The 13,100-nt window shown below is 34.9% G+C and overlaps 4 protein-coding genes across 4 annotated transcripts; all 4 read left to right on the top strand.

Annotated features, from left to right (window-relative positions):
- The first annotated feature begins 1,057 nt into the window (after positions 1-1,057).
- Positions 1,058-3,179, top strand: LOC106751276 (odorant receptor 13a-like). Its single transcript, XM_014632139.1, has 5 exons — positions 1,058-1,857; positions 2,129-2,228; positions 2,382-2,492; positions 2,737-2,892; positions 3,126-3,179. The coding sequence occupies exons 1-5, from the start codon at positions 1,058-1,060 to the stop codon at positions 3,177-3,179; spliced, it is 1,221 nt and encodes a 406-aa protein (XP_014487625.1).
- A 489-nt stretch (positions 3,180-3,668) lies between these two features.
- Positions 3,669-6,010, top strand: LOC106751275 (odorant receptor 4-like). Its single transcript, XM_014632137.1, has 5 exons — positions 3,669-4,471; positions 4,869-4,968; positions 5,174-5,284; positions 5,549-5,704; positions 5,957-6,010. Exons 1-5 carry the CDS (start codon positions 3,669-3,671, stop codon positions 6,008-6,010), a joined length of 1,224 nt encoding a protein of 407 aa, XP_014487623.1.
- A 3,071-nt stretch (positions 6,011-9,081) lies between these two features.
- On the top strand, positions 9,082-11,532 carry LOC106751274 (odorant receptor 4-like). The gene is made up of 6 exons (XM_014632136.1): positions 9,082-9,208; positions 9,343-9,876; positions 10,500-10,599; positions 10,809-10,919; positions 11,183-11,338; positions 11,479-11,532. Exons 2-6 carry the CDS (start codon positions 9,347-9,349, stop codon positions 11,530-11,532), a joined length of 951 nt encoding a protein of 316 aa, XP_014487622.1. The 5' UTR covers positions 9,082-9,208; positions 9,343-9,346.
- Positions 11,533-12,041: 509 nt separating this feature from the next.
- LOC106751273 lies at positions 12,042-12,848 on the top strand. Its single transcript, XM_014632135.1, has one exon. The coding sequence runs from the start codon at positions 12,042-12,044 to the stop codon at positions 12,846-12,848; it is 807 nt and encodes a 268-aa protein (XP_014487621.1).
- Positions 12,849-13,100: the final 252 nt, after the last annotated feature.

Raw genomic sequence — 13,100 nt, 5'->3', positions numbered from 1 at the left:
GCATATATTTATTAACATATATCAAATTTTTTAATAATCTAAAGCTGATTAACTAGTACGGTATTTAGACTTAGAAACATTACACTAAAAAAATTTTTAAATGTCCGTGTTAATTTGTCAGTGCAAACATGTCGGTCAAATGGCGTATATGACAAATTGGTATAAATTGAATCCCAAAACTGCACGTGGACTTGTATTAATAATTGCTCAATCGAGTAAAGTGATCAAGATAACCGCAGGAAAGTTATTGCCACTCTCTATTGCAACTTTTGGAGATGTAAGTGATGTGTATATAAATATCATCTTCACTATACTCATCGCTTAAAAATTATAACTAACTCATACATCAAGACAGAAATTTTTCACATTTATTACTATACTTTCACTGCTATTCATTATATTATAAAGTATATAATAAATGGTCTACAATAAATTTGATTCATTAATTTAACACTAAGAATTTTGATATAATTTGCTTCACTGTAATTCTCGGTAATCCAACATTTTCATTTTATCGTATATAGAAAAGGATACATTCTTCTTTGCAGGTACTTAGAACTTCCGTAGTATATTTGAATATATTGCGGACAATGACTATGTAAAATATAACAAATTATTGAGAAAATGAGCAAAATATATTTTATAACAGAAAACAAATAAATATATTTTGAAGATGCAATGAATATTAATAAATAAAATTAAAAGCCATCATCGAAAAATATTTTCATACACTAAATATTTTTTCAAGAAACCCTGCGATATATTTAATGAATATTTAACGAATATAGTAAGACATCTGGTAAAATAATAATATATAATAAAATCGACATATGCTTAACGTCGCTTATCCAAATCACACAAACAGGACACGCGACGTACTCTCGACTAAAAATGTAATCTCTTAGCGACAAACGACTATCGATCGGACGTGCATTCGTTGTCTCAGGAAAAAGAAATGACGCAGGCGCTTGTCCGAATTCAACCATGTTCATAATATACCACCCTACTTCAGCACCGCCCGCGGCGGTAGTGCATTGAGTGCTTTCGCAACGTGATCATGTCAGACAAAGGTGTATTAAGAAGTATCGAATTCAAAAACGATCACAATTACAGTCTTCAACTAAATCGATGGTACCTCAAACCGATAGGCGCTTGGCCATTGACCGGCGCGACAAACGTAGCTGTTAGGGTCATCGTGTTATTACAGAATTTTATTTGTTGGTCTATAGTGTGTTTTATTATGATACCCTGTTTCCTATATATGGTACTCGAGGCAGAGGACATCCAGTCGAAGCTGAACGCATTTGGCCCGCTGCTTCACAGAATTATGGGCTCGATCAATTATCTGATGTTGCTCAATCGTCGCAGCGACATTCGCGATTGTATACAACAAATGGAAGCGGATTGGCGACTCGTTGGGAGAAACGACGATCGTGAGATGATGTTACAACAGGCCAGATTGGGCCGTCTTATTGCCTTAATCGCGGGAATAATTATGCAAGGCGGCACTTTACTCTACAGTATAGCCAAAGCAATGAAAACTGTCACCATAGTTGTTGATAATGAGACGTTGACGATGTATCCGATGACATGTCCATCTTACCGAAAGATTATCGATACAAGGTTCAGCCCTACGAACGAATTCGTGCTGGTTGTACAATTCATGTCGACGTTTATAGTTGGTTCTTCTATAGTAGGTGTTTGCAGCCTGGCTGCTGTCTTTGCGACGCACGCTTGCGGCCAATTAAGCGTGCTATACAAGCGATTAGACGAGCTCGATAAGGAAGACGAGAAAGGGAACTATCTAGCTAAACAAAAAATGGTCGACATCGTAGAACGTCATTTGAGAATCCTAAGGTATTTTCCTTGAAGACTTGAAATAGCCAGTCATCGAGACCTATGTAAAGGAAATTACTAAATAATTATTTATTAAGAATAATTTTATTTTGATTAAAATTTATACAAAATATATTGCTATTGCGTTTAAATATGATATTAAAAAATTGTTTAAACGCAGTTTTTGTTTGTACAAAAAACTTAAACTCATTTTTAACTTGTTCAATTTGTATATATCCTTCTTGCAAAAACTAGATGATATGATATACCTACGTAGTCACTTACGTTTCAGTTTCGTAACGCGCATGGAAAATATTTTCCACAATGCCAGTTTTGTGGAAGTAACGGGAAGCACAATAACGATGTGTTTGCTTGGATATTATTCCATTATGGTAAGCTGATTTTTCAGCTTATTAGCTGCTCCCTTGCTAATTTCTTTTTAATTACGAAAAATATTATAAAATTTATTCAATTACAGGAATTATATAGTAAAAGATATACTTATGTCGTCCTCTTGTACACATAAGACTATTTCAATTTTTCAGAATTGGGCTAATTTTGATGGAGCAAAAATCGCAGCTTACATTATTGTATATGTATCGCAGGGCTTTAATCTTTTTATATTTTGTTATATCGGCGAAATTCTCACAGAACAGGTACCTCATCTCGAAATTAAAATTGTGTCTCTTATATTTCTATTGTAATTTCTAATTGCATTCTAAAATATAATATGGTTGCATTAGTAAAGAAAAATACTTGTTTGATATATTTATCTCAGCAAAATTTTAGCAAAATTGGGTTTTAGGTTCGGATGTAGTACCTCATAACATATTCAAAATTGCCTATCAAACTCTCAAATCTTCGTGAAAATTTTAAAAGATGTTTGTATTTATTTGTTAGTGCAAAAATGTTGGACAAGCGGCATACATGACTAATTGGTACAACTTAAATCAAAGTACTGCACGTGGTCTTGTTTTGGTAATATTACGATCGAGTAAATTGATCAAGATAACTGCGGGAAAATTATTTCAGTTATCTATCGCGACTTTTGGGGACGTAAGTAACTTATGTATATATCATTGTTATAATAATATATATGAATTATAACGATCTGGAGTAATAAAATTGAATTCTTTGATTTTATGTATTATATCGAAATATATACAACATAAATCTGTTTAACTTGAGAGAGAATTTATTATCTGCTGAAAATTAAAAATTTTTTAAATTCTTAATAGTTCAACAGAATCGCTGTATTCTATATAGAAGAAACTGCGTTCTTATTTTAGGTGCTTAGAACTTCCGTGGCATACTTGAATATATTGCGAACTATGACTACATAAAATAAAATGATTTATAGGAAAGAGCAAAATATATTTTGTGAAGAAAAGGTGAATATATATTCTCAAGGTACAATCAACATTGAATAAATAAAATCAAAAACTATTACAGTAGCAGATTTTTTCCTCTATTAAATAATTTTTAAAACGTTGCGCGATATATTTAACAAATGCGATTTGGATATTTGATGCGAAAAATTAAAAAATTAATAGTTATAGGATTGAAATTTGTTTGATGTTACTTCCACGAACCAGCGCTTATAGTTACCACACACACGCCGTCCTCTCGGAATATTGTCAATGTAAGCTTGAGCAAACGATTATTGATCGAGCATGCATACATTTCTATCAGGATGGAGAATACGTTGTAGTACGCGTTCATTAAACTTCCGAAGTTGGCGCAGGCGCCCATTCGAGCCATTAGCAGAATGTACCGTCCTGCTCCGGCATTGCTCGCTGCGACAGTACATCAAGTACTCTCGCGAAGCAATGATGGAAGATCGGAAACTTATGTTGAAAAGTATCGACAATAATAGTGATCACGATTACAGTCTCCAATTGAATCGATGGTATCTCAAGCCGATTGGGGCTTGGCCATTGACAAGTGCGTCGAGCACGACCGAGAAGGTAATGCTGTTAATACAGGTACTCGTTTGTTGGGCGATAGTGTGTTCTATAATGATACCGTGTACGTTATACGTGTTTTTTGAAAATGTGAGCATCCGAGAGAAATTGAGTGCCATTGCTCCACTGCTTAACAGAGTTATGGGCTCTTTCAATTATTTGGTGCTGCTCCAACACAGCGTCAACATTCGCGATTGTATAGAACACATGGGTGCGGATTGGGAGATGATGCAAAAAGCTAATGATCGCGAAGTGATGATGCAGCACGCCAAGTTCGGTCGATTCATTGCCGTGATCTGCGGAGTGATCATGCAGGGTGGTACGTTTCTCTATGGCGTGGCCAAAGCGATGAAAACCGTAACAATCGTTATCGGCAACGAGACCGTCACGATGCACCCGATGACGTGTCCAGCATATAGCAAGATCATCGACACGAGATACGGTCCTGTGAACGAGATCGTGCTGGTTGTACAGATCTTGTCGACATTTGTAGTGAGTTCCGCAACGGTCGGTATTTGCAGTTTAGCCGCTGTCTTTGCAACGCACGCCTCTGGTCAATTGAACGTGCTATACATGCGGTTGGGCGAACTCAGCGAGAATCAAAAAGAGGACATTCATATAGCCGAACAAAGTATGATCAGCATCGTGGAGCATCACCTGAGAGTGTTGAGGTATGTGATTGAAAACAGCATGTTTGAATGCGCAATTTGAATAAGATTAATTTATTATAAAGAAGCTTTTACTTCAAAATGCAAAGATTCTTGTAATTTTAATGGCGAATTAATGACCATTTTCTGAATAATTGGAAGTATTATTCTTCTGGTATTTTACGCTTCCTCGGTATGTAAACATGCTTAATTTAGCTTCCGAGTGGCGCGTTCTTCATGAACATTTCATTTCACGAAACTTCGAAAGTAAGTCTATGAAAGGCATAAAACCGGAAGCTGAATTAAATGGTGTTACTTGTCGTCACTGATGAAAAAATATGAACATGTCTATTAAATCAATAGGCGAGAACCCTATTGCAAAAAAAGATGGCAACATTAAATTTTTCCATATAAATTTCAGTTTTATATCGCGCGTGGAAAATATAATGCATAAGGCCTCTCTCGTGGAATTGACGGGATGTACTATAATTTTGTGTTTACTTGGATATTATATTCTCCTGGTATGTTAAAATGTCGTAAAAAGTGGAAATTTTGTTTTATGTGTTCCACAATTTGTTGTATAAATTATTGTGAAGTACTACGTTATCTTCAATGAATCACGAATTGATTGTCAGAGAAATTAATGTCGAATAGATTATTAACAAATAAATAGGAAATTTTATCTTTTTATGTGGCAAAAAAAGGTCTATATTTTAACGTTTTCAGAATTGGGGTACATTTGATGCAGCACAAATAATATCTTACGTTATAGTATATGTATCCATGGCTTTTAATATTTTTATATTTTGCTACATCGGCGAGATTCTCACCGAAAAGGTATTGCCTCGAAATCAGAACACCGCTCCTTCTAATTTATTTGTGCAACTTCATTGTAAAATATATCGCAATTAAGTTATTACATAAAGATGCAAAAGCGTAACATCTCGTATTTCTACATACGTACTACATTTTATGAAGCCGCATATATTTATTAACATATATCAAATTTTTTAATAATCTAAAGCTGATTAACTAGTACGGTATTTAGACTTAGAAACATTACACTAAAAAAATTTTTAAATGTCCGTGTTAATTTGTCAGTGCAAACATGTCGGTCAAATGGCGTATATGACAAATTGGTATAAATTGAATCCCAAAACTGCACGTGGACTTGTATTAATAATTGCTCAATCGAGTAAAGTGATCAAGATAACCGCAGGAAAGTTATTGCCACTCTCTATTGCAACTTTTGGAGATGTAAGTGATGTGTATATAAATATCAACTTCATTATACCAATCGCTTACAAATTATAACGAACTCATACACCAAGATTTAAATTTTACATATTTATTACTATACCTTCACTGCTATTCATTATATTATAAAGTATTTAATAAACATTTATTTCGTTAATTTAGAATTTTAATATAATTTGATTTACTGTAATTCTCGGTAATCCAACATTTTCTTTATATTGCATATAGAAAAGGATACATTCTTCTTTGCAGGTACTTAGAACTTCCATAGTATATTTGAATATATTGCGAACAATGACTATGTAAAATATAACAAACTATTGAGAAAATGAGCAAAATATATTTTATAACAGAAAACAAATAAATATATTTTGAAGATGCAATGAATATTAATAAATAAAATTAAAAGCCATCATCGAAAAATATTTTCATACACTAAATATTTTTTCAAGAAACCCTGCGATATATTTAATGAATATTTAACGAATATAGTAAGACATCTGGTAAAATAATAATATATAATAAAATCGACATATGCTTCACGTTGCTTACGCAAATCACACAAACAGGACACGTGACGTACTCTCGGACGACTAAAAATGTAATCTCTTAGCGACAAACAACTATCGATCGAATGTGCATGCGTTGTCTCAGGAAAAAGAAATGACGCAAGCGCTTGTACGAATTCAACCATGTCATAATATACCACCCTACTTCGGCACTGTCTGCCGCGGTAGTGCATCGAATGCTTTCGCAACGTGATCATGACAGACACAGTTGTATTAAGAAGTATCGAATTCAAAAGCGATCACGATTACTGTTTTCAACTGAATCGAAGATATCTCAAACCGATCAGCACTTGTCCATTGACCGGCGCGACAAAAGTAGCTGGGAGGGTCAACGTGTTATTACAGAATCTTATTTATTGGTCTATAGTTTGTTTTATAATGATACTGTGTTTTCTATATGTGGTACTTGAGGCAGAGGATAGCCATTCGATGCTGAACGCATTTGACCCGCTGTTTCATTATGGGCTCGATCAATTATCTGATGTTGCTCAATCGTTGCAGCGACATTCGCGATTGTATACAATAAATGGAACCGGATTGGCGACTCGTTGAAAAAATGGACAATCGTTAGATAATGTTACAACAGGCCAGATTGGGCCGTTTTATTGCCTTAATTGCGGGAATAATTATGCAAGGCGGCACATTACAGTAGAGCCAAAGCAATGAAAACTGTCACCATAGTTGTCGATAATGAGACGTTGACGATGTACCCGATGACATGTCCGTCTTAACGGAAGTGTATTGATACGAAGTTCAGCCCTACGAACGAATTCATGCTGGGTGTACAATTCATGTCGACGTTTCTAGTTGGTTCTTCTATAGTAGGTGTTTGCAGCCTGCCTGCTGTCTTCGCGACGCATAACTGCGGCCAATTAAGCGTGCTGTACAAGCGACTAGACGAGCTCGATAAGGAAGACGAGAAAGGGAACTAGGGGACGAAAAAGGGAACTATTTAGCCGATCAAAAAATGGTCGACATCGTAAAACGTCATTTGAGAATACTAAAGTATTTTCCTTGAAACAGCCGGTCATCGGGATCTGTATAGAGGAAACTACTAAAGCATTATTTATTAAAAATAATGTTATTTAGATAAAGATATATACAAAATAGATTGCTATTGCATTTAAATATGATATTAAAAAATTTTTTAAAAGCAGTTTTTGTTTGTTCAAAAAACTTGAACTCATTTTTAACTTGTTCAATTTGTATGTATCCTTCTTGCAAAAACTAGATGATATTATATACCTACATAGTCACTTACGTTTCAGTTTCATAACGCGCATGGAAAATATTTTCCATAACGCCAGTTTTGTGGAAATAACAAGAAGCAAAATAATGGTGTGTTTGCTTGGATATTATTCCATTATGATAAGCTGATTTCTCAGCTTATTAGTTGCTCCCTTGCTAATTTCTTTATAATTATATAAAATATTATAAAATATATTCAGTTACAGAAATTATATAGTAAAAGATATATTTATGTCGTCCTCTTGTACAGATAAGGCTATTTCAATTTTTCAGAATTGAGCTAATTTTGATGAAGCAAAAATAACAGCTTACATTATTGTATCGCAGGGCTTTAATTTTTTTATATTTCGTTATATCGGCGAAATTCTCACAAGATAGGTACCTCGTCTCGAAATTAAAATTGCCTCATATATTTCTACTGTAATTTCTAATTTCATTCCAAAATGTAATATTAATGCATTAGTAAAGAAAAATATTTGTCTCAGTAAAATTTTAGCAAAATTGGATTTTAGGTTCCAATGTAGTACCTCATAACATATTTAAAATTGCCTATCAAACTATCAAACTTTAAAATCATCTTAAAGATTTTAAAAGATGTTTATATTTATTTGTTAGTGCAAAAATGTTAGACAAGCGGCATATATGACTAATTGGCACAACTTAAATCAATTTACTGCACGTGGTCTTGTATTGATAATATTACGACCGAGTAAATTGATCAAGATAACCCCGGGAAAATTATTTCAGTTATCTATTGCGAATTTCGAGACGTAAGTAACTTACATATGTATCATTGTTATAATAATATATATTTAATTATAACGATCCTGAATAATAAAGATAGATTCTTTGACTTTATGTTATTTATTATATTGAAATATATATAACATAAATCTGTTTAACATGAGAGAGAATTTAATATATGCTGACAGATTTAAGATTTTTAAAATTCTCAATAGTTCAACAGAATCGCTGTATTCTATGTAGAAGAAACTACGTTCTTGTTTTATGTGCTTAGAACTTCCGTGGCATATTTGAAAATATTGCAAACTATGACCAAATAAAATATAATGATTTATAGGAAAGAGCAAAATATATTTTGTGAAGAAAAGGAGAATATATATTCTCAAGGAACAATCAACATTGAATGAATAAAATCAAAAACTATTACAGAAGCAGATTTTTTCCTCTATTAAATAATTTTTGAAACATTGCGTGATATATTTAACGAATGCGATTTGGATAATTGTTGCGAAACAATTTAAAAATTAAGTTATTCTATTGAAATTTATTTGTTGTTACTTGCAAGAACCTGCGCTTATAGTTACCACACATACGGTGTCCTCTCGGAATATTGTCAATGTAAGCTTGTGCAAACTATTATTGATCGAGCATGCATACATTTCTCACAGGATGAAAAATACGTTGTAGTACGCGTTCATTAAACTTCCGAAGTTGGCGCAGGCGCCCATTCGAGCCATTAACAGAATGCACCGTCCCGCTCCGGCATTGCTCGCTGCGACAGTACATCGAGTACTCTCGCGAAGCAATCATGGCAGATCGGAAACTTATGCTGAAAAGCATCGAGAGCAAAAGTGGCCACGATTATAGTCTCCAATTGAATCGATGGTATCTCAAGCCGATTGGCGCTTGGCCATTGACAAGCGCGTCGAGCGCGGCTGAGAAGGTAATGGTGTTAATACAGGTTCTCGTTTGCTGGGCGATAGTGTGTTCTATAATGATACCGTGTACGTTATACATGTTTTTTGAAAATGTGAGCATCCGAGTGAAATTGAATGCCCTTGTTCCACTGCTTAACAGAGTTATGGGCTCGTTCAATTATTTGGTGCTGCTCCAACACAGCGTCAACATTCGCGATTGTATAGAACACATGAGTGCGGATTGGGGAATGATGCAAAAAGCTGATGATCGCGAAGTGATGATGCAGCACGCCAAGTTCGGTCGATTCATTGCCGTGATCTGCGGAGTGATCATGCAGGGTGGTTCGTTTCTCTATGGCGTGGCCAAAGCGATGAAAACCGTAACAATCGTTATCGGCAACGAGACCGTCACGATGCACCCGATGACGTGTCCAGCATATAGCAAGATCATCGACATGAGATACAGTCCTGTAAATGAAATTGTGCTGGTTATACAGATCTTGTCGACATTTGTAGTGAGTTTCGCAACGGTCGGTATTTGCAGTTTAGCCGCTGTCCTTGCAACGCACGCCTCTGGTCAATTGAACGTGCTATACATGAGGTTGGACGAACTCAGCAAGAAACAAAAAGAGGGGAATCATATAGACGAACAAAGAATGATCGTCATCGTGGAACATCATCTGAGAGTGTTGAGGTATGTGACTGAAAACAGCCTATTTGAATGCGCAATTTGAATAAGATTAATTTATTATAAAGAAGTTTTACTTCAAAATGTCAAGATTCTTGTAATTTTAATGGCGAATTAATCCCTTAACGCACAGTTTTTTTGAAAAAAACCGGCCAAAAGAATCAATTTTTCTTTATGTAAAAAAATTTTTTTCTTTGCTTTCACATTGTTATTTTCAATTCTCGATTATATTCGAGTGTGAAAAATTATAGCAGCATAAAATACAACGCCGCTCGAATTATCTCGAGTGTGCACAGTTTGGCCTGTTTAGCGCGCTCGAATTAACTTGAGCGTACAAGTTAAGGGGTTAATGACAATTTTCTGAATAATTGGAAGTATTATTTTTCTGGTATTTTACGCTTTCTTGGTGTGTATACATGCTTAATTTAGCTTCAGAGTGGCGCGTTCTTCATAAACATTTCATTTCACGAAATTTCAAAACAAGTCTATGAAGGGCATAAAACCGGAAGCTGAATTAAGTTGTTATTTGTCGTCACCGATGAGAAAATATGAATATGTCTAATAAATTAATAGGCGAGAATCCTGTTGCAAATAGATCGCAACATTAAACTTTCTCATATATATTTCAGTTTTATATCGCGCGTGGAAAATATTATGCATAAGGCCTCTCTCGTCGAACTGACGGGATGTACCATAATTTTGTGTTTACTTGGATATTATATTCTTATGGTACGTTAAAATGTTTTGTAAAAAGGGGAAATTTTGTTTTCCGTATTCCACAAATTGTTATACAAATTATTGTGAAGAACAACGTTATCTTCATTGAATCACGAATTGATTGTCAGAGAAAGTAAATATCGAATAGATTATTAACAAATAAGTAGGAAATTTTATCTTTTTACGTGGCAAAAGAAAGGTCTCTATTTTATTGTTTTCAGAATTGGGGTACATTTGATGCAGCACAAATAACATCTTACGTTATAGTATATGTATCGATGGCTTTTAATATTTTTATATTTTGCTACATCGGCGAAATTATCACCGAAAAGGTATAGCCTCGAAATCAGAATATCATTCCTCCTAATTTATTTGTCCCACTTCATTGTAAAGTACTACGCAATTAAGTTATTACATAAAGATGCAACAGCGTAATATCTCGTATTTCTACATACGTATTCATTTTATGATGCCGCATATATTTATTAATATATTTCAAATCTTTTAATACTCTAAAGCTGATTAACTTGTACGGCACTTAGACTTAGAAACGTTACACTTAGAAAATTTAAAAATGTCCGTGTTAATTTGTCAGTGCAAACGTGTTGGTGAAGTGGCGTATATGACTAATTGGTACAATCTACATCATAAAACGGCGCACGGTCTCGTCTTGATAATCGCACGATCGAGTAACGTGATCAAAATAACTGCAGGAAAATTAATTCAATTATCTATTGCAACTTTCGGCGACGTAAGTACACGAAGAAGGGTGTCCGGAATTTGTGTATTGAGATACTATAGGAAGGAGATTTCAAAAGATAAAGCTAATCGATAAAAATTTCCGCATGTTCGACAAGCGGTAATTTTTCACATAACTTTCTTGTTTTCCAGGTATTTAAGACTTCTCTAGCATATTTGAATATTTTGCGAACGATGACAACATAAAATATAATATTTAAGTTGAGTGCTGTAAAAAACATAGATTTCGGTATAAGTCTGATGAATATATAATGTCAAGATACACACGATAAGTATTCAAAATAATGTGTTGGCACTGGTTCTTCACTCTATGTCAGAATACACGTAGAAGTAGAAGATCGAGAAATAATCAAAGCAAAAGAACCGTCAGAAAAATTGCAGTTATCGACATTATATATCACTTCTATGTTACATATTACATATCACTTATACGTACCCATTTTTACAGTATTTCCATTTCTATAAATCGCACGCAACAAGCGATATTCTCTTACAAAAATAGCAACGTGACGTTCCTCCGAAGAACGAATATTGATTGAATACATTGCGTTCTATCCTTCAGGAAAATTGTCCGCGGTAAACTTCTCGGTGTTAAACTTCTCCTAAGGTTTGCGCAAGCGCTACTGAGAATCTCGCTCTAGCAGGTGCACCGTGGTGTATTGTGGCAGTAACCCGTGCGTCTTCATGAAGGGAACATGTCGAACGTCAAACATGTTCCGAGTAATGCTGATTCAAAGAAACACAACGATTACAGTTTACAGCTGAGCCGATGGTTCCTCATATCGATTGGCGCTTGGCCACAAACACGCACATCCAGCCTAATAGAGAGACTTTCCCCGATAGTACTTATTCCCATGTGGTCATCCGTGGTAGCAATAATTACAATACCGGGTATATTATACGTGTTTCTCGAGGCGAAAGGTATTCAGATGAAACTGAGCCCCCTTGTTCCGCTATTTCACAGGATAATGGGCTTCTTGAATTATTCGATACTACTAGCACGCGGCAAAGCTATTCTTGAATGTATAAAGCACATGGAGGAGGATTGGCGTGTCGTTCAGAAAATAGAGGATTACGAAGTGATGATGAAGCATGCCAAGATGGGTCGTTACATGACCGGGGTCTGTGCGACGTTCATGCAGGGCAGCGCATTTTTATTTAATTTAGCCGCAACAATGAAAACTGTAACACTGGTTATTAATAACGTATCCACCACGATACATCCGTTGTCGTGTCCGGCGTACCGTAAGCTGATAGACGCGAGATTCAGTCCGGCGAATGAAATCATGATTACTATGCAAGTTATGTCGAGCTACATAACGAATTCCTCCACAGTATGTATTTGTAGCCTTGCCATTGTATTCGCGATGCACGCCTCTGGTCAGCTAAGCATGTTGTACACGTGGTTTAACGAACTGATGAAGAATAACGCGAAGCGAAATTGCTCGGTTCAACGAAAATTAGCCAGCATCGTCAAACATCATTTGAGAGTCTTGTGGTAATGTATTTAACCATGGTGTTTTCATTGCACTTTATGGGTGTATCAGCCATTATTTAAAGAAAATGAGATATATTGATTATGTTGCACGATAAATTAAGTGTCTTTCTAAAATGCTACGGAATGTAAATGTCTATTCAGTAAATTTATGTGTACAAGTAGAATGTCGTAAAGATATGCACATCTACAATTAAATATCTTAAAACGTTAAAACTAAAGAGATGTGTTTCAGTTTTATAACACGTATGGAGAATAT

The sequence above is a fragment of the Dinoponera quadriceps genome, unplaced genomic scaffold, assembly GCF_001313825.1.
Source record: "Dinoponera quadriceps isolate SergipeBrazil2010 unplaced genomic scaffold, ASM131382v1 scaffold10492, whole genome shotgun sequence".
Classification (NCBI taxonomy): Eukaryota; Metazoa; Arthropoda; class Insecta; order Hymenoptera; family Formicidae; genus Dinoponera; species Dinoponera quadriceps.
This window is presented reverse-complemented; position numbering and strand designations above follow the sequence as displayed.